General features: G+C 46.9%; 1 protein-coding gene across 2 annotated transcripts in view; it reads right to left on the reverse strand.

Moving 5' to 3' along the window:
- The window catches only part of EIF2B3 (eukaryotic translation initiation factor 2B subunit gamma), a 116688-nt gene extending 110394 nt beyond the window's left edge, over nt 1-6294 (reverse strand). For both annotated transcript variants that reach the window (XM_006153803.2, XM_006153802.2), the window contains exons 1-2: nt 6199-6294; nt 1460-1617 (exon numbers count right to left, since the gene is read on the reverse strand). In XM_006153803.2, coding sequence (XP_006153865.1) covers nt 1460-1607 — 148 coding nt within the window. In that variant the 5' untranslated portion in view covers nt 1608-1617; nt 6199-6294. The remainder of the gene's footprint in view (nt 1-1459; nt 1618-6198) is intronic.
- Between the last annotated feature and the right edge of the window lie 3487 nt (nt 6295-9781).

Consider the following 9781-nt stretch of genomic DNA (forward strand, 5'->3'; position numbering starts at 1 on the left):
GAAAGCGAGAAATCACCCCCCTGGGGGTATGGCCACACGGCAATCCCTTCTCCTCCATTCTCCTCTCAGGATCTTGGGCATGCACATACACCCGCCCGGTGTGAGTTTAAGCCACCGGGTCCAGGACTCGAACCACGATCAGGTACATGGGAGTCCAGCTACATAGCCATTACGCTAACTGCTGGTCCCACCCCTGTGTGTTTTTTAAACCACAACTTGAATTGTGCAGTTGGCCATGTGGAATCCAGCCACTTAACTACCACGCTGGCCCAGGAAAGTAGGATATATTGAAGTATATTAAGATATATTGGGGGGCCAGCAGGTGGTGTGATGGTTAAGGGTGCTGGATTCCCATGTGGCCAACTGTGGTTTGAGTACTAGACCTGGCAGCTTGCATTCTCACTTTCCTTTTCTCTCTCTCTCTGTGTCTCTCTCTGGTCAAATTAAAAAATAATGATAACAAAAGGAATTAAATAAGTAAATAATTCTTTAAGAAAAAAATGGGTCATGGGACCAGCAGTTAGCGTAATGGCTATGTCACTGGACTCCCACATAGTCAACCGCGGTTCGAGTCCCAGACTCGGTGGCTTAAAACTCACACCGGGCGTGTGTGTGTGTGTGTGCCCAAGATCCCGAGAGGAGAATAGAGGAGAAGGGATTGCAGCGTGGCCATCCCCCCTGGGGGGTTGATTTCTCACTTTCTGTCTCTCTGTCTGTCTGGTGAACGCACACGCCCTATGGCAAAAAACCTCTCCCAAAAAATAAAAAGAAAAAAGAAAAAATGGGTCAGCTGTGCATTGCATGGTAGTTAAGGTGCTGGATCCCATATGTCTGACTGGGCAGTTTGAGCACTAGACCTGGCAGCTTGAAAACATGCTGGGTATGTGTGCTTGCATGCCCAAAATTCCAAAAGGAGGGAGAAACGGAAGAGAAGGGATTGCAACATGATGATCCCTCGATGCATTCTCACTTTTCCTGTCTCTCTGATGAGTGCACGTGCACTCTAGTAAAATTAAAAAAAATAATAAATTGTCACAATTTCGTTTGTCTGTGACTTTGAATTCTAAAAAAAAATCTCTTCCAAACATATCTCTTGACACCAATGTCATAATAGCCTACTGCATAGAAATGTTCCTGGGTGTACCTCAGGAAGACAGCTCTCATAGCAGAATGAGTACTAAATTAATCTCAAGACAGGATCCAACACTCTGATTTGTATATCTAACTGGTACTATGATTTGCTACAGCTCTAGAACACCACCACCTCCCACCATCTTCTCAACCTTTTTCACACATCAGTAGAGTATTCCTATGTTCCTAATTTAAAGAGCCTTGTCCCTATCCAACTTTTAATCTTATTCTTTTCTCATTCCTCTTTCTTCACCCTCATAATGCTGACTAGTCATTGGGAACAAACACCCTAAAAGTTTTATGAGTACATCTCATTGCCATGGCTTACCTTCAAATCCAACACGCTCGAGCAGGTTCAATGGATACCAAATTAAAGGTTTGTTCCCAACTGGAAGCAGAGGTTTGGGAATACTGGAAGTCAGATCTGTCATCCGAGATCCCCCGCCAACAGCCATCACTACTGCTTGAAATTCCATTTTTTACACACTGCAAGCACAGAAGAAACAATTAACAGAAAAAAATATGTGACAAAAATCAAAGCACACATAGTACTAACCCATCTTATTTAGGTTACTAATATTCATTTATACCAAATACATCACTTTCTTTTTTTTGAGAGGTTTTTGCTATAGGGCACATGTACTTGCCAGAAAGACAGAGAGACAGAAAGTGAGAAATTACCTCCAGAGGGGGATAGCCATGCCTCAATCCTTTCTCCTCTATTCTCCTTTCGAGATCTTGGGAATGCATGCACACGTGCCCGGTGTGAGTTTAAGCCACTGGTCCATACTTGAACCACAGTTGAACACATGGGAGTCCAGTGACATAGCCATTACTTCATCTGCTGGTTCCCCAAATACATCACTCGTAACTGTAGTAACCACACTAAGAAAAGCTCCTTAGGGGCCACCAGGTGGTGTGGTACTTAAGGGCACTGGACTCCCACAAGGCCGACTGCAGTTTGAGTCCCAAACCTGGTGGCTTGCTTTCTCACTTTCCCTCTTCTCTCTCTCTTTCTCTTGTTTTGTCCCTCTCTGGTCAAATTTAAATAAATAAGGTTAAATAAAATAATTCTTTAAAATATTTCAAAATTAAAAAAGCTCCTTAGCTGCAGTATAAACATCACCTTTAACATACTCTTACCAGTATACACTCTTGGTTCCAACAATCTTGGTAAGTAAAAATGAAAAAAATCTGGTTCTTGCTCTTAAGTTGTTCACAATTAACTGGAGAACACAAATTCAGTAAATTATAATACTATCATTAGTGCTATGGTAAGGATAGATCTAAGATGCAAAGGAAATATAGTTGAGGGAACACCTAAGTTTTCATGGAAAACAAAGGCAAAGATTTTTTGTTGTTGTTGTTTGCTGTTAGATATTTGCCAAAGGGCAAGCAGATATAGGCAGAGGGAAGAAAAGAGAGAATCACCCCTTAGGGGGTGACCATGCTGCAATCCCTTCTCTTCCATTCTCCTCTCAGGATTCTGGAGATTTTTTTTTTTTTTTTGGAGAGGTTTTGCTATAGCAATAGGGGGCGGGCACTTGCCAGACAGTCAGAGAGAGACAGAGAGACAGAAAGGGAGAAATCACCCCCCGGGGGGATGGCCACGCCACAATCCCTTCTTCTCCGTTCTCCTCTCAGGATCTTGGGCACACATGCACACGTGCCTAGCGTGAGTTTTAAGCCACTGGGTCTGGGATGCGGTCGACTACATGGGAGTCCAGCGACATAGCCATTACGCTAACTGCTGGTCCCCCAGGGTTCTGGAGACTTTTGTTATAGGGTATGGATGCTCACAGTCCAGAGAGACAGAGAAAGACAGAGACAGAAAGCAAGAAATCACTCCCTAGGAGGATGGCCACACAATCCCTTCTCCTCTATTCTCTCAAGATTTTGGGCACGCATTTACACACGCCCAGTGTGAGTTTCAAGCCACCAGGTCCAGGCCTCGAACTACAGTCGGCCATGTGGGAGTCCAGCTACATAACCATTACACCATCTCTCTCCGGTGAGCACATATGCCCTATAAAAATTTTTTTTGAGAGATTTTTTTGCTATAGGGCATGTGCGCTCACCAGAGAGACAGAAAGCAAAAAATCATTCCCCCAGGAGTGGAGGTGGGTGGTCACGCTGCAATCCCTTCTCCATTCTTCTCTTGGGACTTTGGACACACACACATATCCAGCCTGAGTTTTAAGCCACTGGGTCTGGGACTCGAACCACAGTCAACTACATGGGAGTCCAGCAACATAACTATTATGCCATGTGCTGGTCCCAAATATGTGTGTGTGTGTGTGTGTGTGTGTGTGTGTGTGTGTGTGTGTATAATCACTGTAAACACGAAGCTAATTATATATCTGAACTAGATTTGCAGACCAATTACAGAAACAAACCAAACTGTTAACATTCCTTTTTCATTTTTCTTTCTTTTTTTTTTCCCCCAACACCCTAATAGTGCTTTATTCCCAACTCTGACCCCTGCCCTGTGATCAGAAAGAGAATACTGCCACTCACTCCCAAAGGCTGGGCAATGGGGAATGTATCCAGTGTTCTCTGAATCAGATTGCCCTTTATCTGGACTCAGATGCTAGACGAACGATTTACAAAAGAAGACGAGGGTCTGTGGCTGTGCACACGAGCTGCTCGCCTGGGCCCAGCCACTGCCCACAGTTGTTGATGACGAGACAGCTAAAAAGACCCAAGTGGGACAGGAGTGAAAAAAGGGAGTTCTTTCTACAGAGATGGAGACTTGAAGAAGACAGATGACTTCGTGGCTTCCTGCAGCCTCGCCACCCATGCTTCACCCCGGCGTCATTTTGCCATTAGGCTAGCTGAGGCTTATGGGCCTCTCCTCAGGTCTCTTCGCAGTCTTCCCATGGTTTCAGCTGGGGACCAGAGATCACGACTGTCTTAAGGATGGGCTGCTTAGGGGGCGCCCACTGGGGAATGACCTTGTCGTGCATTCTCCAGCTCCCACAGGGGTTTATCAGGTGCTTTTCAAACACGACATATTCCAGGATATCCTTGGTGGTTAAGTTCACAGACCCTACAAAGCCACACTGCTTGGGTTTGAATTCTAGCTCTACCATTTATTAGCTGTATGCTAGGACAAGCTGCATAACTTCTCTATGCCTCAGTTTCTTTCATTTAATAAGATGGGGATAATTACAGTCTCCACTTCACAGAGTTAAGATTAAATTTATTCTATATTAAGTTTATTCTATGTAAAGTACACAAAATAATGTCCATTCCAAGACAAGCCCTACATAAGTATTTAACACTATTAGATGCAAAATCATGGAAAGCCTTCTGTTCCAACTAAACTATTCTGTTTCATAATTCTGGTCACTGCACTGCTGTTCTTGCTTCCTAGGTTGTCTTACTCCTGTGCCTAGACGTCAACTATTAACCCCCTCAAGATAACTCATCAGTCATCTTGCCTATAAAGTCATTCCTAACCCTTCCCACCCTCCCTGGTAGAAGTGACTCCTCCCTTCCATCCCACCACTTATGGATGATCTCAGCCTTTGAAGCTTCACTGCACCTATGAGTTTATATATCTATTTAAGAGTGGCATTAATGTCTTTTAAATATCTATTTAAAAATATATCTAAGGGGGGAACCAGCAGTTAGCGTAATAGCTATGTCGCTGGATTCCCACGTAGTTGACCGCGGTTCGTGTCCCGGACCAGGTGGCTTAAAACTCACGCCGGGCGCGTGTGCGTGCGTACCCAAGATCCCAAGAGGAGAAGGGAGGAGAAGGGACTGCGGCGTGACCATCCCCCCTGGGGGGTGATTTCTCGCTTTCTGTCTCTATGTCTCTCTCTGTCTGTCTGGCAAGCGCACGTGCCCTACAGTGAAAATCTCTCCAAAAAAAAAAAAAATATATATATATATCTAAGGGTAGGGACCAGCAGTTAGCGTAATGGCTATGTCGATGGACTCCCATGTGGTCGAGTCCTGGACCGCTTAAACTCACGCTGGGCGCGTGTGCGTGCGTGCTCGAGATCCTAAGAGGAGAATGGAGGAGAAGGGATTGCGGCATGGCCATCCCTCCTGGGGGGTGATTTCTCACTTTCTATCTCTCTGTCTCTCTCTGTCTTTCTGGCAAGCGCAAGAGTCCTATAGCAAAATATCTCTCTGAAAAAAGGAAAGAAAAATATATATATAAGGGTGAATTCCTTGATGATGAAGACTGTATTGGTCATCACTACTCCCAGTCAGATGCCGGACACTCAACCAGTGTTTGTGGAATGAGGATCGTGAACCTCACAACAGCCCCATGTAAGACTCAAGCTCAAACATCTCCAAGGGAGCATTAGAACCCAGGACACCAGGACCTGAGACTCCCGTTCTGAGTGAAGCTCTGGGTGAAGGAAAGCCACCGAGGAAGCAAGAACAGTTACCATGAACATAACTAACCGCCACACCAGGCAGATGTCAAACGGGTCACTGTCACTGCCACGACTGGGTGTGATGGGAATCAAGGCAACGAGTCTCGCCAGCCTCCCGAGCTTTAGCAAGGTGTTCCTGGCATCTCAGACATGCCTCCATCACAGCACTCAACTGCCCTCCCCGGTGGTGGACAGACACAACACTGGATCGTCACTGGTTTGTCTCCCACTCCTCGGACGTCACTGCCCAGCACCCAAACAACTCAAGAGCTGAGTAAATGAATGAAGAGCCCAAGTGGATAGTTCAGGCACGGAGCTACGGTCCCGGGTCTGCTAACTTCGAGCGGAGCCTCCCCTCCCTAGTTATCTAAAAGGGTTTAATAGTTGACTTCTGGGCACAGGAGTAAGACGACCTAGGAAGCAAGAAAAGCAGTGTCTGCACTTGCGGCAGAAGGAGTCTGGCGCCGACTCTCCCAACCTCCTTTCCAATTCAGACATTCGGCGCCATGGTCGGGTCGAGCAAGGATTCACGCTGATGACTTCGAGACTCAGCGCCCCCGCCCACCCCCTCAGCCTGGCTCAGACCCGCCTCCCTCCAGCCCCCGCAGTGCTTCTCAGAGGGGTAAGCCAGCTTGTATGCGGCCTGGAAAGGCAGAAGCCGCAGCCTTACCTCAGCTCCCGGGGCGCCACAACTGCTCCCAGCGCTCCCCACGCCGCCTCTGACTGACAGCCCAATGGCGCAGGCGCGCGATAGCCGATCACGTCGATGGGACGCGCAGGGCAGACCAGCGGAAAAGGCACAAACGCCGAGCAGTAGATGACGGAGATGTGCCCACGGCGAGTGGAGAGGCGCGGCCTGAGGCGGGGCGGGGCCTGGGGACGGGGCCGCTGTCCAGGAGGGCTCCTGAATCTCCTGCTAGTGTAAGGACATGGGACTTCGCCATCCATACCCCTTCGTTTATTTACAAATAATCAGATGTCTCCAGACTGTCCTTGTCAGGGCAGGTTACTAGGAATCGCGTGGAACAAGTCACAGTCTCTGCCCTCAGGAAGTTCATGTGTAGGACTTGGCCCCACTGCCTTCTGTGAAAAGTGAGCTAGCTCATCGGGAGCCAGTTTTGTGTGTTCCTTTGTTTTTAGTTTTACTAGAGGGACCGTGGCTTGCAAAGGGGACAGAGAGAAATGAGAAATCAACCCCCAGGTGCTGCAGTCCCTTCTCTATTCTCTCATGATTTTTGGCACACACACACACACACACACACACACACAGAGCATTTTTTAAAAAAGAATTATTTTACTTAACATTTATTTATTTACTTATTTTATTTTGACCAGAGAGGAACAGTGCAAGCAAGATAGAGAAAGAAAAGAGAGAGAGAGAGAAAGTGAGAAAGCAAGCTGTCAGGTCCAGGATTTGAACCACCGTCAATCATGCAGAAGTCCAGCGCCCTTCACCACCACTCTACTTGCCAGCCCCACATCCAGCATTTTTCAAGTTACCAGTCTAAGACTCAATTCATGTGGTTAGCCAAGTGGGATCCAGCCGCCTTAAACTCCATACCACCTGCTGTCTGACTGGGAGAAGTTTTTTTGTTTGTTTGTTTTGTTTTTTGTTTGTTTGGGTTTTTTTAGGGGGAAGCAATTTTTAACTAGCAAAAGAAAATCACCAGTGTCTTTGTAGGCCAGGGCTTCCTACATATGAGACCACAGGACTCACATCAACTTTAGTTATCAAAACAGCAGGGGAGGTACCGGCAGGTGGCGTGGTGGTTAAAAGTGCTGGACTACCACATGGCTGACCTCAGTTAGAGTCCTGGACATGGCGGCTTGCTTTCTCACTTTCTCTCTCTCTCTCTCTTGCTCACTCTGCCCCTTTCTGGTAAAATAAATAAATACAGTTAAATAAAAAAAAAAGTAGGGGAAGGGAATCAGAAAGGCCCTGCTGGGACCAGCAGTTGATGTAATGGCTATGTTGCTGGACTCCCATGTAGCCAACCGCAGTTCAAGTCCCAGAGTCGGTGGCTTAAACTCAGGCCAGGCGTGGTTAGCATAATGGCTATGTCGCTGGACTCCCACGTAGTCGACCGCAGTTCGCGTCCCGGACCTGGTGGCTTAAAACTCATGCCGGGCGCGTGTGCGTGCATGCCCAGGATCCCGAGAGGAGAATGGAGGAGAAGGGATTGCGGCGTGACCATCCCCCCTGGGGGGTGATATCTCGCTTTCTATCTCTATGTCTCTCTCTGTCTGGCGAGCACACGCATCCTATAGCGAAAACCTCTCAAAAAACAAAAAAAAAAAGAAAGGCCCCACTAAGGTGACACTGAACAGTGACTTGAAGAGAGTTGGGCAGGGGGAACCAGCAGTTAGCGTAATGGCTATATCGCTGGACTCCCACATAGTCGACTGCGGTTCGTGTCCCGGACCCGGTGGCTTAGAACTCACACCAGGCATGTGTGCGTGCGTGCCCGAGATCCCGAGAGGAGAATGGAGGAGAAGGGATTGCGGCGTGACCATCCCCCCTGGGGGGTGATATCTCGCTTTCTATCTCTATGTCTCTCTCTGTCTGGCGAGCACACGCATCCTATAGCGAAAACCTCTCAAAAATAAATAAATAAATAAATAAGAGAGAGAGAGTTGGGCAGGTATTTGATAAGTGCCTTCCACCAGACTATCCAGCAAGCGCAAAGGCTCTGGCAGCTTGTTCTAAGAACTGCAAGGAAACAGTATAGCTGGAGTGAATTAAGCCCAAAGGAACTCTCTGCCCAGAATGGTGATGGGAACAGGTCCTTGGACAGGACTCCCTGGAGGAAGAGATTGACTTGTTCCATCTGGGCCCTTGGCACCAGGGGGAGAGTGAATGGCGACAGAGGAAGAGGCAATGGGAAAAGGGTGGAGAATTCAGATCTTCTGGGACTTGTAGGCTACTGTGAAACCTTGGATTTTGCTGAATGAGATAGGAAGCTACCAGAGATTATTGAGCAGAGGGTCACAATATGACAAGATTTTAAAGGATTTAAAAGAATTATTTCATCTTTATTTATTTTAATTTGACCAGAAAGGGACAGAGTAAGAGAGAGAGAGAGAAAGAGAGGGTGAGAAAGCAAGGCTCCAGGTCCAGGACTCGAACTATGGTTGGCCATGTGGGCGCCCAGCACCCTTAACCACCACACCCCCTGCCGGTCCCGTCTTTTTTCTTTTTTCTTTTTTAGAGATTTTTGCTATAGGGCGCATGTGCTCGACGGAGAGACACAGAGAGACAGAAAGTGAGAAATCACCTGCCAGAATTGATTGTTATTCCTTCTCTTCTCAGGATTTTGAGCACGCACACACACGTGAGCACGCACACACATGTGGGTATCCACACACATGCACCCAGCGTGAGTTTTTTTTTTTTTAAGAGGTTTTTGCTATAGGGCATGTGCACTTGCCAAAAAGACAGGGAAAGACAGAGAGATAGAAAGTGAGAAATCACCCCCCAGAGGGAATGGCCACACTACAATCCCTTCTCCTCTATTATTTTTTAGGGATGCATGAGTTTAAGCTGCCTGATTTGGGACTTGAACTGCAGTCGATATGTGGGAATGCAGTGACATAGCCGTTATGCATCTGCTGGTCCCACTGACGTGAGTTTTAAGCTGTTGGATCCAGGACCTGAAACACAGTCAACTATGTGAGAGTGCAGCAACGTAGCCACCATGCCATCTGCTGGTCCCAAACTTCCTTTCTTTCTATTGCTTAAAACTTGAGTTACTTTAGCTTCTTGCTGGTTAGACAAAATCTGATTTCTGTAATAAAAATGAAGCCTGGCCCAAACAACAGTGTTAAGCACTGTGCATTAGAAACAGGATTCCACATGGTGGCCCACTATCCAAATCTTGGCCCTGGAGCCTTGAAAAACACTAGATACATGTGCATGTGTACCCCAAATCCTGACAGGATGGAGAGATGGAGGAAGAAGAATTGCTGTGTAACCATGTCCCATAGGGAGGTACTTCCTCGCTCTCTTTCTCTCCCCTACTCATGCCAACTGTCAATGTAAAGAAAGAAAGAAAAAGAAAAAAAGAGTTTGACTTTATCCTACTATACTTATTGAGGGTCTAACAGACAATGTCTTAGATGCTAAGTAGCAGGGATAGAGCTGTCAATGAGAAAAGGAGGACCTGTAGTTTTTTCCAAATTTTCACCCAGAAGAAGAAGAAGAAGAAGAAGAAGAAGAAGAAGAAGCAGCAGCAGCAGCAGCAGCTTAGTTTAGG

This window comes from Tupaia chinensis, unplaced genomic scaffold (genome assembly GCF_000334495.1).
Source record: "Tupaia chinensis unplaced genomic scaffold, TupChi_1.0 Scaffold000387_1, whole genome shotgun sequence".
Classification (NCBI taxonomy): Eukaryota; Metazoa; Chordata; class Mammalia; order Scandentia; family Tupaiidae; genus Tupaia; species Tupaia belangeri.